The 18,808-nt window shown below is 40.5% G+C and overlaps 1 protein-coding gene across 1 annotated transcript; it reads left to right on the top strand.

Moving 5' to 3' along the window:
- Positions 1–644: 644 nt before the first annotated feature.
- On the top strand, positions 645–18,433 carry si:ch73-140j24.4 (uncharacterized). The gene is made up of 9 exons (XM_066681625.1): positions 645–798; positions 3,271–3,331; positions 7,761–7,922; positions 9,543–9,740; positions 12,647–12,892; positions 13,008–13,094; positions 13,525–13,648; positions 13,750–13,794; positions 14,282–18,433. The coding sequence occupies exons 1-9, from the start codon at positions 740–742 to the stop codon at positions 16,906–16,908; spliced, it is 3,609 nt and encodes a 1,202-aa protein (XP_066537722.1). The 5' UTR covers positions 645–739; the 3' UTR covers positions 16,909–18,433.
- The last annotated feature ends 375 nt before the right edge of the window (positions 18,434–18,808 follow it).

The following is an 18,808-nucleotide window of genomic DNA, read 5'->3' as shown; positions in this document are numbered from 1 at the left end:
AAACACACCTGTTAGTAGGTAGACTGTCTGTGTGAGTGTGTTTTTTAGTGACTGAGAATGTGATGCCCTGTGACAGAGTAATTCCCTGTCCACATTATTTTCCCACCTTAGTCCCAATGACTCTGGCTGGACTCCAGACCCACCACGACCCTGACCAAAGTGAAGCGGTTACAGAAGATTAAATAATTAATTAATTATTCATGAAGCATTATGCAGCAGCGCTGCTACGTCACAATTGAGCTTAAAACAATCAAAAAACCTATATGCTATATGTAAATAACAAGCTAAAGAACAGAGCTCACTTATTAGAAATGTTGTGACTAGTGCAGGCTGTACGTTACAGTACTATATTGCAGAGCTATTTAGTCACATTTTAAAGTAAAATAAATATATATTCTGTTGCTCTGTAGATTTTATGTTTATGGTTTAAGTGAATGAACGCAGGAGGGCCATCACTGTGGTCCCGCCCACTTCTAGAGGCAGTCTGAAAACGGGTGGAGGGAAACCCAGGCGCTCTTATCTCCACACCGTAAACCGGGTTCTTCTGATCACGTGACAGGGCTGTGAGCTCAAGGAGAGCTGAATGGATTTTTGAAGGAGAGCAGAGCGCCGCGCGGCGAGAGAGAGAGAGAGAGAGAGATGAAGAGCGGCCCTGGACACGGACACAGCTCCTCCATCTCCTTCTGCAGCGAGAGAAATACGCCTAGAATGAGAGAGGGGCCTGAAACCCGCCGCTAAGATGATGCGCTTTATCCTGGACTGTCTGAGGGCGGGACGGCGGAGAGCTGCCTGCGCGAGGTACCGTTACCGTTATCTCCCTCACTCTCTCTTAGTTTCTCACAGATTCTTGAGGGGCTTTGCAGATGTAACGCGCTTATGGGCTTTTACTGACCAGTCCAACACTGCCCCTCCTCCCCCTCTTCGTCTTTAGAGCACTGCAGAGAGACAGAGTGAGAGAGAGAGAGACGTCGAGACGGAAATGTGACCATGTTCATTTTATTTACGTTCAATTTACGTGAGGTAAATTCTCACCCTGTACATGACAGAGTCAGCCGTAGTGCAGGTCTAGGTCTGTACAGCCTTGGACCACAGTCAGTTGAACACATTTATAGAGCCCTCAGGTATTTCTATGTCTGCATATTTACAGTTGGTCGTCAACCACCGCAGGTTTGAGGGAGGAGGTTGATTTAGCACTGAAATGAATTAGAATAGTATTGTTTTGTCTTTGAATTGATATCAATTCATCATTTTTTTTGGTAATAAAAGCCTGCAGGTGTTTTTTTAAACCTCCAAACCATTACAAGAGTAGAAACATTGTTTATTTCTAATTCTAAGGGGGTACTCTACAAGCTACACAAATCACCTCAGGAAAATGATATAGACACCATGAGGCACCATTAAAAATGAGTCATGTTTATGTGTCATTCTGAGGCGTTTAATCTCTAAGAGCTACATATAGGCATTTGGGTGTTCTTCATGGGTTATTTTTCATTAATATTACTTGGTTTAAAGGTATTGTAATGGTCAAAAAACTGTTATTGGGCTATACTTAGTAGCAGTCCTCCTCTTCCTGTGGTATGCGTGAAGTGTCCGCATGATGGATGATGTGGTTTACTGAGGAAGGCCACGGCTTGCCGTATTTTCTGAATGGATGCTACACATCATCTGTGCTCAGCAGGAAAGCTGGAGCCACTCACGGCTCTCACACAGCAGGGGAGCGGACCGCTTCCATGCATCCGTTATAAAAAGGACAACTCCAATCCACATCTCTGTAACTGAGACTTTCCCGAGGGAAGATGACCACTGGGGGAGGCTCGGTTATGAACTGGGTTGAGTAGAGATCTAATAATGCTCGTATTATCAGCTGCTTTCCATTCTGAGATCCCATACGATTCAATATTTAATGTGTCAAAGTCTTAGTTCTGCAGAGCTCTAATTATGTTCTACAAGGCGTGATGGATGAGCGGGGGGAATGAGGGAGGCACATCGCTATGTGCACGACCATTGTATGCACTCTTTAATAATTTCATAATCCTTTCCCACTGCTCCTCATCTGTAGTCCAAGCACACATACACTTTTCCACTTTAACTTGAAACTATGCATAGGGTTTATATGTCACTGCCCCCCATTTTCAGCTGTGTATCCTTGTAATCATTGTTTATATACATTTATTTACATTATTAGTTGCCAAAATTAACAATTAGTTGCCACAAAATAAAATAAAATAAAAGAAATAAAAATAATAACATGATAAAAATACAAATCATAGTCAAACGTTGGAGGACACTCTTTTATCTGAATACTCCGGCAAGTAATCTCCGGCCTATCTTTTAGGCTATGTCCGGAACATAGCCACCATCTTGAAAGCCGCCATATTGGATCAAGGGCAAGTTTTCTCCAATGAGAAGGTGGTCATGTAGTATATTAAAGAAATAAAAGGGAGTCCTGGGTCTTTTGACTCATCCTGTATATAAATATATGACGGGGAACAGGCAACATCCAACCCTGCTTTCACCAAGACAAATTCCTTGTATATCTGAAACTTGCCAAATGGAAATTATGATTTCAGAATCCAAGTGGTTTGGGCTCAAACAAAGAAACAAATAGATGAATATAGGCACCTAGTTATTGACAGTGTTTTCCACTAAAATGTTAAATGTAAAAAGTGGAAATCTCTCTCTCTCTCTCTCTCTCTCTCTCTCTCTCTCTCTGTCATTTCCTCAGCCCACTCTCCTTGATGTCTGGCTTGGGGCCTCTAAAACTGTGATTAGAGTTGTTAATAAATTTAATAAATGCTTCTCTCTCTCTTTCTCTTTCTCTCTCTCTCTCTCTCTCTCTCTCTCTCTCTCGCTCGCTCGCTCGCTCACTTGCTCTCTCTCTCTTTCTTTCTCTCTCTCTCTCTCTCTCTCTCTCTCTCTCTTTCTCTCTCTCTCTCTCTCTTTCTCTCTCTCTCTTTCTCTCTCTCTCTCTTTTTCTCTCTTCTCTCTCTCTCTCTCTCTCTCTCTCTCTCTCTCTCTCTTTCTCTCTCTCTCTCTCTCTCTCTCTCTCTCTCATTCTCTCCTTATTTCTTTTCATGTAATACTGCCATGAAAATAAAAATAACCCAAAATTGTTTGACAGTTGCTTGTCATAAATATAGTTCACTTGCCGCTCTTAAGACATAAACACAAATGTAAAAAGCTGTTGCTGCTCTGATCTACAGAGCCACAGATTATAAGTGACTGATTCGGCTTTTTGATGAGTATTGTTCTGTGCTATTTATGTTGCAGAGAAAACTCAGTGGAACTACAAGCAAAAGAAAGAGAGGCTGCTGCTGAAAATGAAATCAAGGTATGCTTTATATTGGAATATGGCACATGTAAATGAACAGTTCCTAATCTATTGTTGGACTTGCTTGGTGTGTACCCACATTTGTTCACCTCTTATCAGAAAATAACACCAACCCTAAAGGAAATGGGATACAGTCATGTGGCTTGTGGGCTGACTGTGTTTAATCAGTTACATTTACGAGTGTTTGAGGAGTGGACCTTGTCATGGGTGGACAGCGCAGGAGCATGTTCACTGCAGCGTGTTTTCTCTTCGTTAGAGAGCAGAAGGCAGAGCACCAGCGAAGCAGCACCACTGACATCACAATGCTATTTTAGTGGCCATGCGAATGTGATTGGTTCTCCAAATCCAAGCCCCGCCTCCTGTATTTCACAGAGCTGCTCAAGGCAGACTCGGTGTCAGATAATTTAGTTCAGCTCTACTGTATGTGTGTAAAGCTCCATATTCTGCAGCACATCTGTTATTGCCAGAAGGGTTTTCACACTGCTGAAGGATGAACATATGTGTGTATTTTGGTCTTGTGGAAGCTTTCCAAAGAATCTCAGAACATATTATTCACATGATGTATTATTTGAGATATGACATATACCATGAAATGAAATGCAATGAATATTAATTTAAGATCCAACGTCAACCTCCGGTGATTTTTTAGGGGATGCACTGACATGGGAGTCAGGGAATACACACATCTGCCAATTCCAGTTCATGAGCATTTATAAAATGCACAAATTGTGAATATATCAGTTGATATCTTTTAAATACAACCATCCGTCTGATGCCATTTTTAAGCAGTGATCGGATTCTGGTATTATTGTGCACCCCTGCTTATTTTACAGCTAATTGTATTTTGGAAAATATGGGCAATAAGACACAAGCTTTTACTTGATGAAACTGCAGCAGACCTGGAATGTTAAAAGGAAGGAAAAAGTGCACCATATGCTGATTGGTTCTTTGGCTCACTACAAGCTTCATTATGCATTAATTACATTGTGGCTTCAGTCAAATTTTGGTGTGTTTCTGGCTGCCCTTTTGACATCTTGGTGAAATTTATTTTAGTCTGCAGTCCTGCAGTTTTTTAGGAGCTGTAATTCATTCATTCATTCATTCATGCATTCATTCATTATCTGTAAGTGCTTATCCAGTTCCAGGTCGCGGTGGGTCCAGAGCCTACCTGGAATCATTGGGCGCAAGGCAGAAATACACCCTGGAGGGGGCGCCAGGGCGTCGCAGGGCAACACAGACATACACACACACACACACACACACACACACACACATTCACTCACACACTCACACGTACGGACACTATTGAGTCGCCAATCCACCTACCAACATGTGTTTGATGTCTCCCACGCAGACACGGGGAGAACACACCAACTCCTCACAGACAGTCACCTGGAGGAAACCCACGCAGACACGGGGAGAACACACCACACTCCTCACAGACAGTCACCTGGAGGAAACCCACGCAGACACAGGGAGAACACACCACACTCCTCACAATCAGTCACCTGGAGGAAACCCACGCAGACACAGAGAGAACACACCACACTCCTCACAGACAGTCACCCGGAGGAAACCCACGCAGACACAGGGAGAACACATTACACTCCTCACAGACAGTCACCTGGAGGAAACTCATGCAGACACAGAGAGAACACACCACACTCCTCACAGACAGTCACCCGGAGGAAACCCACGCAGACACAGGGAGAACACACCACACTCCTCACAGACAGTCACCCGGAGGAAACCCACGCAGACACAGAGAGAACACACCACACTCCTCACAGACAGTCACCCAGAGCAGGAATCGGACCCTGTTATATAACAGCTCTTAAAAAAACAGACATATAGACATTTAATACCAGTCAACAAATCTGGACGCATCTTCCCATCATTAATCATTGGTGGAATAGGGCTGTTCACTGTATTAGAACTGTGTACCAGCCCCTACCTCTGCACGACCCAAGTTATGGCCTCAAACACGTTAAGAAGGCGATCGGTTCTCCAAATTAACTCCTGACGAGGCCACAGCGGTTCACTGAAAACCATGATTGATATGGCTGATTGAGAGAAGGCCAAGAGTGTGTAAAGCTGTCATCAAAGCAAAAGGTGACTACTTTGAAGAATATAAAGTATAAAATATTCTGGTTTGTTTTACACTTTTTTTTTGTTTACTACATAATTCCATATGTGTTCCTTCACAGTTTTAATGTCTTCTGTATTTGTTTACAATGATGTAGAAAATAACAAAAAACAAGAAAAGCAATTGAATGAGATGTCCAAACTTTTGACTGATACTGTACTCTGAGTGGGCAATATACATATATATTATTATTAGAGCAGGAAAATGCTGCAGTTTCGCTTTTCCTTCAGCTAACACACCTCATTTGTAAACGTGCTCTCATGGGTGTAGAAGGAAGGACATGCTGTGCTGGAGTCTGAGGGTCCTACTTTATAATGACATTTTTGTTACTCTTTGTTCGGTCATGAAATGAAACTAATGCAGAGACAGTCTCTGGTCCAGCTAGCACAAGTGACTGTGGATGTAACAGTAATGTAATATAATATAATATATATATTATAATTTGTAATATACCTGTATTACTGATCCTGGTATTGGTTGGGAATCAGTTAATGGCATGCATGGTGTATATATAACTTATAGTCCTCCACATGGCAGACTAGGGTTCAATGCCTAGATTAAGCAAGATAGCTACACCAGTAAGACTTGGGCAAGACTCCTAATGCTGCTTTACCCGACCCCTGTAACATGATTAGAACTAAAAATGGCTCTGGATAAATGTGCCTGCCAAATTGCATTAAATGTAGGACTGAATTAAAGCACTAGGTTTAGTTTCCATTAGTAATTGTGTAATGTTTATCGAGATATTTGATTCTTTGAAGGACGACACGGTGGTGTAACAAGTAGGTTTGGTGTCGCACAACTCCCTGCGCTGGGGTTGTGGGTTCAAAACCTGCTTCGGGTCACTGTCTGTGAGAACTGTGATGGACTGACAACTCGTCCAAGGTGTGTTCCTGCCTTAGGTGATTAAGTGATTTTGGCTCTGATCTGGACTCAGTGACTCAGTGAACTGGATGGTTAAATAAAATGAATGAATGACTGAGAAAAGGAGCCAATTTTTTTCTACTTTTACACAAATGTAACTGATCAGCCTTTACCTGTTTGGTGTCTGAAATATCCTTAAGTTCTTTCATGTTCCTACAAGGCTAATGTGACTGACATACAATGTTTGTAACTCACATATTAGCATTGTACAAAGCATGGCTTAGTCACAGCTGCCTCATTGACTTGATGTTGTTTCCTAATATACTGTCATATATAGGCTCAAAACAGTATCGGTGTGTTGAATGGTAAGAAAAACCTTAGTTTGATGGAAGTGTGTGATAGGGTGACCAGATCTGAGATGCAGAAAAAGAGGACACGTCTTTTTGTATGCTTAGCTGAACCTATGTGTGCTTTTAGGTCCTACACCTTTATTTGCTACACAAAACATGGGAATTCCTTTTTTAATTCATCCGAGAACTTACATTTACGTTTCGGCATAGCTGCTCGAGATGAGGGTGGGTACATGAGCTTTGCCTGACGTAAACAAGGACTACTGACGTGCAGACTGACCAATTAAATGTTTACAGAGAAGGTTATCGACCAATAATGGTAGCTCTACAGTCAGACCGTCCAATCCGAAGATTTTAGGCTACTTCACCACGCCCCCTTCTCACTCAAGCGAACCAAACGGAGTAGGGGAGGGCGGGACTAGTTTGTGAACGAAACTTCTCGAAGTTCTATGTAAGCTCTAGAAAAACAACATCCCGGACGTTTGTGAAATTCTGCCCAGACATTTTTTTAAGTCTAAAAAAGAGGACATGTCCGGGTAAAAGAGGACGTCTGGTCACCCTAGTGTGTGATTGTTTAGGCGTACAGTTAGAGCAGTGTTCATCGATTGTATCTAAGCTTTGAATACTCGTCTCATAGCCTCAAAGCTCCAGCACATGACTATAGAACATATGTCAAATCCCAGTTGTCTTGACTGACTATATGAGGTAAATTTGAAAAGTTATAATTACAGGTTCAGTGCTTGATAAATAAATAAATAAATAATAATGTTGTGAGCAAAAATCCTTAAAACCATTTTCCAACTTCAAAACTGCACTGTGGCCTTGTTATATTGAAGTAATCTGAATTCAGAATAGGTTCAGAGGTGATAGTGTGCCAAGTCTTTCCTGTGAAATGCGGTTGATACCCCATGTCAGTGCTGACACCAATGTAATTCACAGTGAATAATATGTGGTGTTGCCTTTTTGGATTGAAAGCTATTTCTGTTGAAACTGTTTTCTGTCTGAGGAAAACTCTTCCTTGTCTTTGTGTCCTGCTGGTCAGTGATCACTCATGTGCTTTGACTCTTAGGACCTGGAGGATGTGGTGGCTATGGAGGAAGGAGCTCTGCAGAAGGAACGGACGCTGTCCCAGGAAACCCAGCAGGCCTTGGAGAGACTGGCCAAGAGGAGAGCCCAGCTGAAGGAGGAAATAGAGGGCATCCAGGAGAAGCGCAGTCAGGAGGGCCAGCTGGTGAACCACCCACACACATATTAGACACATAACAATATGCTCAGAGGTGCCAGTTTATTAGGTTACCTGCTTTATGCTACTTACCATATAGGAGCACTTTCATTTCAATTACTGACTGTAAAGCCTCTGTTACTTTTTATTGTTATCATCCCCTTCAAACCTATCCTTTATTATAATGAGACCACCACAGGACCAGCCCTGACCTGATATTTCTTTAAGGTAATGGCATGGATGTGTGGCACTGATATGAACGTTTGCACGTCAGTGTCACTATTGGGTGCAGAATATTCTGCCAGCTAACCGTGAGGTGGTGGATGGGTTTGTGGGAACTGAACACACTATGGCAGGATTTATAACAGTCTGTTTAGTTACAGTCTGCCACCTAAGCTGACTGACTCGTGTAGGGACAGCCAGGTTGTGGGACTTCAAGTTCATTCTAACTAATCTAATCGGTTAATGAGCTAATGCCTCCTCCACTGGAATGAAGAGGCAAACGTCTTACCTTTGAGTTGTAGTTAAGAATAAACACATGAGAACCCAAGAGTAAACACATGGGGAAATTACAGTTTATTCCATCTGTGTCATTGCTCAACACAAGGCCATGCCACTGGATTATCACGTTCAAAATAACATCTAGGTGTGGCATGCATAAGCAGTCAAACATAGAATCAGAGTCGTTTCATTTAAAATGAATTCAAATTGTTCTGTGGTATATGAGCCGTGGAAACGTTTCAGATTTTATTTTGATCTCTTAAAATGTAAAACACAGTTTCAATACAGAAATTAATTACATTCTTTCATTGTCTGTAAGCGCTTATCCAGTTCAGGGTCACGGTGGGTCCGGAGCCTACCTGGAATCATTGGGCGCAAGGCGGGAACACACCCTGGAGGGGGCGCCAGTCCTTCACAGGGCAACACCCCAATTCACCTACCAACGTGTGTTTTTGGACAACAGGAGGAAACCAGAGCACCCGGAGGAAACCGACACAGACACAGGGAGAACACACCAACTCCTCACAGACAGTCACCCGGAGCGGGACCCGAACCCACAACCTCCAGGCCCCTGGAGCTGTGTGACTGCGACACTACCTGCTGCACCACCATGCTGCCAATCAACTACAGATGGTACAATATGTAGAGTGGCACAATAGGTAGTGAGCCTCACCTCGAGTGACTGTCTGTGAGGAGTTGGTGTGTTCTCCCTGTGTCCGCTTGGGTTTCCTCCGGGTGCTCCAATTTCCTCCCACAACAAAAACACACATTGGTAGGTCGATTGGCGACTCAAAAGTGTCCGTAGGTGTGAGTGTGTGAGTGAATGTGTGAGTGTGTGTGTTGCCCTGTGAAGGACTGGCGCCCCCTGCAGGGTGTATTCCTGCCTTGCGCCTAATGATTCCAGGTCGGCTCTGGACCCACCGCGACCCTGAACTGGATAAGGGTTACAGATAATGAATGAATGAACATTTTCCTCAAATCTTGGAAGAACAAACTCAGGCTAGTTTTTCATAACACTGTGTACATCAGGATCAGGTGGTTAAGGTGAATAAAAAAAGTTTAATGTATGTTCTTGAGTCTGTGTGCTCTCTTTTCACATCACTGTGTTCTCGCATTTGCTCTGTGCAGCTCCTGTCTCTGCAGGAGGAGCAGGAGGAGCTGCAGCAGGCAGTGCAGGAGTATGAGGAGGAGCTGAAGAGAGCTACAGATGAGCTCCAGCACCTCCAGGATGAGATCGCCAAAACCAGAGGAAGAGTGGAGGATGCGCACGGTCAGATGGGTCCACTGAAACACTCCATTGGAGAAACGTATTCAGAAATCACAGAGGTTAGTATTTCTAATGTGCCTTTATACCTACAGAGAATCCTAAAACAGAAACTTATTACCTGATAGTGCCAATGCTAATCCATTCGATAAACATTAACTGTGAATTAAAGACTGATATATATTATCTACAGATGATGTCTGCTTATATTCATCTGATTTCACAATCAGCAAAGCATTTAATTTGATTTGTGCTTATATTTTGCATGTAACTATGAATTAATCGTTCTAAATAAGCGTATGGTAACCTCTGAGGGACCATAAATAATTGAGGGACATATTCCACTTAAATAAAAGCACACAACAATAAGGCTGTATGCAGTGTTTGGCTCCCGAAATGGCTGCATTGATTCAGTATTCATTTGCTTCCAAGGTCTTAACTGTATTCTCTTGATAATAGGCCATAAAAACATGCTTTTAAGTGACTTTTTTTTGGACAAGTTTACATTAAGCTGGAAGACTACAAGCTGCCATTAAGCCAAATCAGCATTATACAGTGTGTACAGTGACTAATGTTTGTCCTAAGCATCCTTGCACTTAATGAAAGTGGGTGTCTTTGGCTAAAACCAGCCTTAATACATGAACATAAATTAGTCTGACTGTGGACTCCAGACGTCTTCTAGATTTAAGTCACAAGATTAATGCTTTCATGACATTTAATATCTTATAGAAGAATTAGTAAACTTTTGGCTGTGCTCCATGGTACAAAACTGTTTGCTATTCATGGATGGAGGGATGGATGGATATGTCACTAGGCTGTTGGTTGGATGGTTGGATATGAAGTACATTAATAGTGCAATACACAGTATAGTAAGGTCACCAAGTGCTCAGTCGTGCCTTGACAGGTACTCTATAAGTGTGAGTAAGTAGAACCACATGTCTGAAATGTATAATGCCTCCAGTTATATGATGAAAGTTTCCTGATGACGGAGAGGTGTTTAATGAATGGTTTTATAAGGTATGATGGGGCAAAGTAACCCATCACCAATATGAATATGTTAAACAAACACAAGTAAGAGTATATGGTACAGGTTTTATATACTTACCTTTGAGTCCTGCTGTATAGGTCCAAATGGGACAAAATGGAGGTAAAAGGAGCTGGTCCTCCATGTTCTTGGGGGGTAAAACCTGAAAATAAAAGAAAAGGAATAAATGTGAGAATAATTACCGGTAATGCATAGAGTGATGCCATGGTAATTTAATAGCGCTATGTGTGTGAGTGTATGTGTATGTATATGTATTTGAATATCATTATGAGATGTCAACCCTCTTTGAAGGTATTGGTTTAGTCATGGGGCATGGCTTCAGTGATAAAAACTGGTTAGGTGTGTCTGGGAGGGGGCGCTCGGTGATGTGTTTGGCTTCTCCTAGTACGTGAAGCAGCGGTTAAATGCCTGTAACAACGTGTATGAGAGAGCAAGTCACGTGGCGAAGCCATATTTTTGGTGTGATTACTGGCAAAAAAAGCACATGAGTACTTGAAGTTTTGGGTCCTGACTCCCTATAACCACACCCACACCCGCAGTGCTGAGACGCGGTCGTATGTAAAACTTTGGGAAGTCTCCTTAAGTGGGAAAAAACCTTCTTACATAAGGATTTGTATTTTTTTACAATTTATTTTAGAGAAATAAAAACTTTGTTTCCAGAAAAGTTGTTACATTTTGTGAAAATGCAATAAGAAAAAAAACTGATATATTTTATTCTCTTGAATCTTTATTTAACTGACAAAATTTATACAAAGATAATATTTTCAATGTTTTTACTGACAGACTTGATTGTGATTTGTAAATATAAATTCATTTTGAATTTCATGGCTGCAACACACTCCAAAAAAGCACAATATGAGTAAAAACGTTATGGAAAAGTGATGTCACAATATTTTGTCACATTACACACTAAGCAGGTATAAGTTATAACAGGAGCCACTGCTAATCACTATATGGCAAACTTAATAAGAGAATTCTGAAATGGTTCAAGCAGCACAGTTTTCAGTGTAAAATTACCAAAACATTCAGGTCTTCTACCATCTAATATATTTAGGCTAATATTGTAAAATGATTGAGGAAATCTGGAGAAATACCAGTCCTCTCCAGGGCTTAGGCATACTTCAAAATCTGTTGTCCAACACTGCATCAAGAAATGGCAATGGTGACCACAGACAGCTGAGCAGCTGAAGTCCTGAATGAAGCAGGAATGGGCATAAATTCCATTTGCCAAACTTTTAAAAATAAGTAGTCTCTGTTGCCAAACAATTAAACAGAGCAATTCAAATTAAACAATATAGAACATCTATAATGAAATGTGATGTAACACAGTGTTAAAAACATACCAAACTTTTTTGAAGTGTGTTGTAGGCATCATTTTATGTGTTATACATTAAAATACAGTCAAATTCAGTGGTAATTGGAAACCTTTTGTGCTTTTGTCAGTTAAACTTTTTTTTTAACTGAATTTTTCAATTTTTACAAAATGACCCAACTTTTCTGGAAATTGTACACGCAGTGTGTTAATTACCTCAATAATTTATCTTTATCTTCATTTTCTGGTCACTGTAAGGTCACACTAGTTGTTTTGTTATTCAAATAAAATGGCTTTATTGTTGTCGCAAACATTATATCCTCCTGCTCTTGCCATTGTGAATAAATCTGTTTGATGTATCAAATTAAATTTATGGAAACCTATGGAAGTCTTGACAAAGCCAAATCATAATTACTGAAAAATTTCTAATTATTATGATTTACTAAATGGATGTATTTGTATTTAAAGTGCTCATCAATATATACTTAAAAGCTAATTAAATATCACAACATTTAAACACATTTGAATTTTTGGATTTAAAATATTTCATTGAATTTCCTAGTAATGCTCGGTTTTTTTTTAGCTTTACGATATCTGTTGTTTCCCTGTAGGCCAAAGAGAGATTAAGTGAATTGATTGCTGAAATGATTGCCATCGAGGCATGTGTTCCTGAGATTACTTGCCACCAAGTGGGGGAGCCTTTGAGCCTTGATCTGGATGAGGAAGAGGATGATGCAGAGGAGTGCTATGGCGATGTATATGAGGAGGAAAACTCAATCAAATCAATCAATGTGGTGAAAGAGCAGGAACAATACGCAGAAGGCCTTGAAAAACTGCAGCGTTCTGTAGAGAACTTGGTATGTGTGGCAACACAATAATTATCTCGTTACTTTCAAATAAAAAAGTCTCTCCAATGTATCTATCCTGGAGGTTACTAATAATTCATTCTATTCTAAAATAATGATTCCACAGAAGAGCAGTGGTTCATCTTCATTTACTGAGATTACCTTGACCGAAGTTAAAGAGGAGGATGTTTCCCCCAGATCAGACACACCACAGGTAAAGAGCAATTGTTGCACAAGTAGAGCTGTATGAAAAATGTGGATGTCCCTGGTCAAAAGCTTTGTTAGAAACCTTGAAATTGTGTAGTAAAATTTACATTTACCTACACATAAAGGTTGATAGCAGTAGTTATTGTTTGTCGTCAGTGAGTGTCTGTATTGCAGTGTATTTTTTCATCACTATTTAAAGCGTTCTGAGCACATTTTATGAAAGAATGCCAAAATACCAAATCAATATTATAAACTCCATACAACTGTTTTTAATAATATTTTGTTCCTTTAAAAAACACAACATACATTGATATCCCATATTATTTAAAGTTAAGAGATATTCCAAAAATAATTGTTATTCTAATAATGGATTTTTCTTTAAATTAAGTTTAACGTACCTCATTAATACTGAATGTTGATATTTTTCCGTCTTAAAGAACATGGACTCCCCTGATCTAGAAGAAGAGGGTTTTGAGATTGTCCAAACACTTGACACAAAGCCCATCAGCCAGACCTCTAGTAGGGAATTCGATTTCTTCCACCCAGACCCTTTCGTTGATCGTGAGTGAAAAGCTGGTCTGATTTGATCTAATTCTATTTAGATATAGATTGTGAGTTACAGACTATATCAAAACTCATTTCCTGTTTTTCGTTTTCTCTAGATGACGTGTTTGGAGATGACAGATTCCCAAAAGTAGATATGACTGGTGAGCGCCTTCTATAACTTTGTTTTTAGAAACAAAATGGTATCTACACCCATCTAAGTTTTAAAGAACTGATAGATCAAGTTTTTTAAAATTAACATATGCATATTAATGGCTCTTTATCATACAGTTTGGAATGAACTGCCAAGCTCCATAATATTCATTGTAATAAACAGTACTAATTACAAATTATAATATTAATAATAATGTACAGAAAATTATAATGAATTTACACTAAATATCGAGGAATCCATATTTTCTTTATGTTCCTTCTTCTTCAAGCCCTTCTTGGGCTTCTTTATTTTTCCTGCACATTATTTTCTACTGTTGTGGCAAGTTTAATTATTTCTTTTTTCTACACTGTGCAACAGTATTGGCCTTCAGATATACTTTCTGAATTTCAATGACCTTACTGTACTACCTTTATAGGCCAATTGGGGATAACTTAAAAATGAACACCAGTAACTAACTCTGGGTTGTTTTCTCTCAGAGTTCCTATCTGGGGATCCATTCAAAGGCTCTGACCCGTTTGCTTCCGATATGCTTTTCAATGATGTAGCAGATGCCCATTTTTCTCAGGATTACCCCCTCAATGAAGAAAGCATTTTGAAAGAATCAGACTCCCTGTCCTCTGTTCTGCAGTCTACAAGTAAAACTGAAGACGCTGATACATCACGTGTTGTGGCCCATATTTCTGCCGGTGCTAACTGCAGTCAGTCCATTGATTCTGGAATGTTTGAACAAAATGTTCCTGAGCCCACTGACTCTGAGAGGTACACGCCATACAGCGACATCTGCCCTAATGTTGGAATCAACATCACAATAAGCCAAGAACCTGATGGCGTGGAACTCAGCAACACCATAACAGAAATTAATCTTCCCGAAAGTTCCCATTTTGACGATGGTGGAAGATTTGATCCCATCCATTGTGAACTTAACGACAGTCATGAATTTCTTTCCAGTGATTCTTCCACAGTTGATAGTTCCTTTGATGGAGATTTTGGTACATTCACTGGCATGGAGCATCAAGTAGTTGAGCCAGAAGCTAAGTCAGGGCCCAGTTATGTCAGGAGGAATCAAGCATTGTATGGCCTTCAGCGGATAGACACAAGCTCATACACTAGTTTTCCGCTTAGTCCTGAAGAATGTCCTCCAGAACCAGATTTTCCTGCCATGAGTAATAAAGAAGAATCTGTTCAAGTTGCTGATCCATTTTCATACAATACTGACCATGCTGTAGTAAGTACATTAAAGCTGGAGACTGAAGAAACAGAAAATTATCCCCCTCCGATTCAGCCTGGTATTCCAAGCGCTTGCTTTGAAGAGTTAGGTGACCCTTGTGATACTGACGATCCTGATCAAGCAAGACATAGTCCAGAACCCATTGACACCGATGCATATGACCACAAGTTTGGAGATATATATTTCTTTACTGTGCGCTTAGACCCAGGTAGTCCAGATGCTAGCCCTGTTTCTGCTGAAGGCAATGACAGAAATAAGTCAGAGTGTGACCACACAAGTCCTGAATCCAATGACACAGATGATTTTGAATGTGGTGGTCCAGAGGATGACGATCCTAACCATTATAGTCTTGAAGGTTATGTAGAGGAAAGTTTTGACAAAGAGGAGTCTACAGTCAGAACAGAACGACCCCTCAGTCTTGAGCAAAATGAACCAATGCAGTCTGAATCTGAGATGTTAAGCCCCAGAGAAGATCTCCCATATCCTGACCATGAAAACCAAAGTGTGTTTAATTTAGAAAGCACCAATAACATGACAAGCATCACAGACAACACTGAAAAAGTCCCTGTTAGTACTGCAGACACCAGTTCAGAGAACTGCATCATTGAGCCTGTAATTCAGTACCTCATTAGCCCTGTCTCTGACACAGAGATGGTCACAACTGATGGCTACAAGCTTTGCTCCCATAACCCCTTCAGCCTCGACAGTGGTAGCACAGATCACTGTGATGAGTTCGAAAACAATACCGAAGCTTTCAACACTGGACACTCTAACGCAGAAGAATCTGAGCTTGAAGCTTCAGAGCCATTTGATTCTGTGCCTACTGACGACCAAACATATAAATCTGAATTCCAAAATCTGAACTCAGTCAGCTTTGTATCTACTGATGGTGGAAGACTGGATTCTGGTTATCATGAAAATAGCGGCCTGGAGTCTTTCAACCCTGCGCATAGCAATACATATCCATCTACAGACCTGGCTCCAAGCTTTGTAAGTCCCAGTCAAGAGATGCTCAGTCCTGGTGTTTTGGATCTGGTGGCCCCTGACCCCTTCAGCCCAGAGTCCAATGATACGTTGATATTTGATTCTGAAATCTGCGTTCCTTCTACCAATGATGGTGTGAATAAAGATTCATGCCAAGTTTATACAGCATCATCTGACATTTTTGGTGATTCCTTTAGTGGATCTGAATTTGACAGTTTTGACCCCTTCAGTCCTTTTCCACATGCACTAGGGGGCAGTTACACACACTGCAACATGGATATTCTCATACCAGAATCTACCCAGAACAATTCAAAATCTGATGTAGAAACTAGATCCAGCAGTTGTGACTCAGGAGTCAGCTATTCTCCTCAACTGCATTATGGCTCTGCACAAAACAGAGAAGATTCTAACACAGCTGTCATTTCAGAGGCTCAAACAAAACAATCTTTCTTTGAAACTGATTCCATGAGCATTACAGATGCTAGCTCTTTGGAATCCAAAAACGAGAATATAACAGAGCAGGATAAAAATTCCCCCGAAAACATAACAGCAATGGCAGAACTTGCTGAGATAGATTTTTTCTGCTCTGAGCTCAGCAAAATGGTGGCCTCTCGTTCCTCAGATTCTGTTCAGCAAAGTGTTGCTGAAATGCTGTTCGGCTCTAATCCTGACACTGCCAGATTCTACCCGTGGGATTTTGAAAACAGCAACATGGTTGTCAACGAGCCCCTGAGTCCTGAGGATGATTTTGGAAGCAGCAACAAACTCAGCAGAGATCTGCCGAATTTAGAGGCTGGAACCAGATCACACAGGGCCAGTGACCTTCTAGGTGAACTTCAAAATACTGTTGGCCATACATTTGAGGGGAATGAGAAACCCTGCTTACTTTGAATAACCGAAACCAAAACAGTGACTGCTGTAGATTTCTGATAATGAGGTTGCTATAAGGATCTCGTTTTGTTCTTTAATGGGGACCTCTGCATGGAAATAATGGAGATACTTCTTCCACAACACGTCAGTTGAAAGTTACTTGAACATACAAGTACATATCGTGCGGCACAGGCGTACGTGCCCGGTACATAAGCAGGATTGATACGGCCTATGTTTATGACACTGGTTTAAAAGCAGAAGGTTACTGCAGGCTGAACTAGTCTTTTAGAATTAAGAAGCCTTATATCATTTTGGACTCCAGGCAAAGATGTGGTCTGCAAAGCAAGGGCGAGGATTGATTTAAGTAGAAACACTAACCACTACTTCACTTGTTCATTTGTACCTTTCTGTAAGGTGTACACAAAAGCACTGTGCTTTCAGTAAGCTTGTAATCTACAGCAAGGCACTGACATTTTTGGTTGTAGAGGTAAACGTAGCAAGCCAATAAGAAGTAGTTGGAACATTTAATAAAAGCCATGTAGCCAGTAATGTTGTGGAAATGCATTTATTTTCAGAGAATATCATACACTGGTGTAACAAGCACGTTATATTTTCAGCTTCCTACCTAGCTTCTTGGATTATTTCAGGGGTGTGATCTATGCCTTTACTCATATAACTGTACAAACTTGACTTTAGGCCCTTCAAACTTAAACACTTGTTTAGCGAGGGATTGTTTTTGCACATCTCAGGCAAGCCAAAAGGACACGTTTTTTCTTCCACGTAATGGAATTATAGAGGTGTTTTTTTTTTCCAATTTTATTTCCAATACACTGAAACTCTAAATGCTGACAAATTCAGAATACTGATATGTGAGTGTGTGCCATTTCAGCACAGATTTGCTACAGTATTGGATCAGGTATGCTCTTTTTTTTTAAACTTCCAATATCTGGTCTAGCAGCTTCTGTAGATATCACTGCAAATGTGGTACCAGGTATCATATTCGATGTTGTCTCTACTTAATATTTTCCCACTAAATTGGCATGTAGTGGTCAAATGTGCTGTCTGGTTTTGAATGTATGTCCGTTTGAAACCTCAGCTTCTTTTTCTGTGGAAGGTGTTAGTCTGTTAAACAAGTAAAACAATTTGAATGGCCTACTAACTAACTGTCTTCACCACGCTAAGTAGCCTTTTATATAGTTATATTATCATTATTATTTTTTGACAGTGTCTTGTAAACATTGTGGAAGAGTTCTGCCTTTTCAGTCATTTGAATTTGCAATTTCAATGACTTTAGAAAGTTGCTTATATTTTATAGGCAGTTCATAATACATAGGAAGTAATATATGTAAGTGTTCTGCGTAATGTGACTTACTGCAAATCCAAAAAATATATATAATTTGAAACTATTACTGATCCATGATTTATGTCCTATTTGTGCTCACATCTGTAGCCAACTAGTTGACTGTCATTTCTTGTGTGTAAAGTGTTTTGCCATTTGCATCAAAGAGATTGATTTGTAAAATATATAAATAAAAGAGTAAGACTTTTAAACATCAGTCATTAACTTATAATGCAGTTTGTCTTCTTTGTGGATTACCAGAAACAGTAAACTTTTTTTTTAAGGAAAGTATTATTGCTACCGCTGTCATACAGCTTCAAGAACCTGGGGTTGTGTGTTCGAGCCCCTCCCCGGGTCATGGTTGGTGAGAAAGTTCGTTGTGTTCTCCCCGTGTCCGCATGGGTTTCCTCTGGATGCTCCAATTTCTTCCCACAGTCCAAAAAATAACACACACAGTGGAAGGCAGATTGGCTGCTCAAAAATATCCATAGGTGTAAATGAATGTGTGGGTGTGTGTTGCCCTGCGAAGCACTGCCGCCCCCGCTAGGGTGTGTTCCTGCCTTGCATCCAGTGATTCCACGT

This window comes from Hoplias malabaricus, chromosome 9 (assembly GCF_029633855.1).
Source record: "Hoplias malabaricus isolate fHopMal1 chromosome 9, fHopMal1.hap1, whole genome shotgun sequence".
Lineage (NCBI taxonomy): Eukaryota > Metazoa > Chordata > Actinopteri > Characiformes > Erythrinidae > Hoplias > Hoplias malabaricus.
This window is presented reverse-complemented; position numbering and strand designations above follow the sequence as displayed.

Excerpts from the sequence above, each read along its gene's own strand:
- si:ch73-140j24.4 (XM_066681625.1), top strand. The coding sequence starts at position 740 with ATGATGCGCTTTATCCTGGACTGTCTGAGGGCGGGACGGCGGAGAGCT. Across the intron at positions 3,332-7,760 it reads CTGCTGAAAATGAAATCAAG|GACCTGGAGGATGTGGTGGC; the intron begins GTATGCTTTATA and ends TTTGACTCTTAG. Across the intron at positions 13,795-14,281 it reads CCCAAAAGTAGATATGACTG|AGTTCCTATCTGGGGATCCA; the intron begins GTGAGCGCCTTC and ends GTTTTCTCTCAG.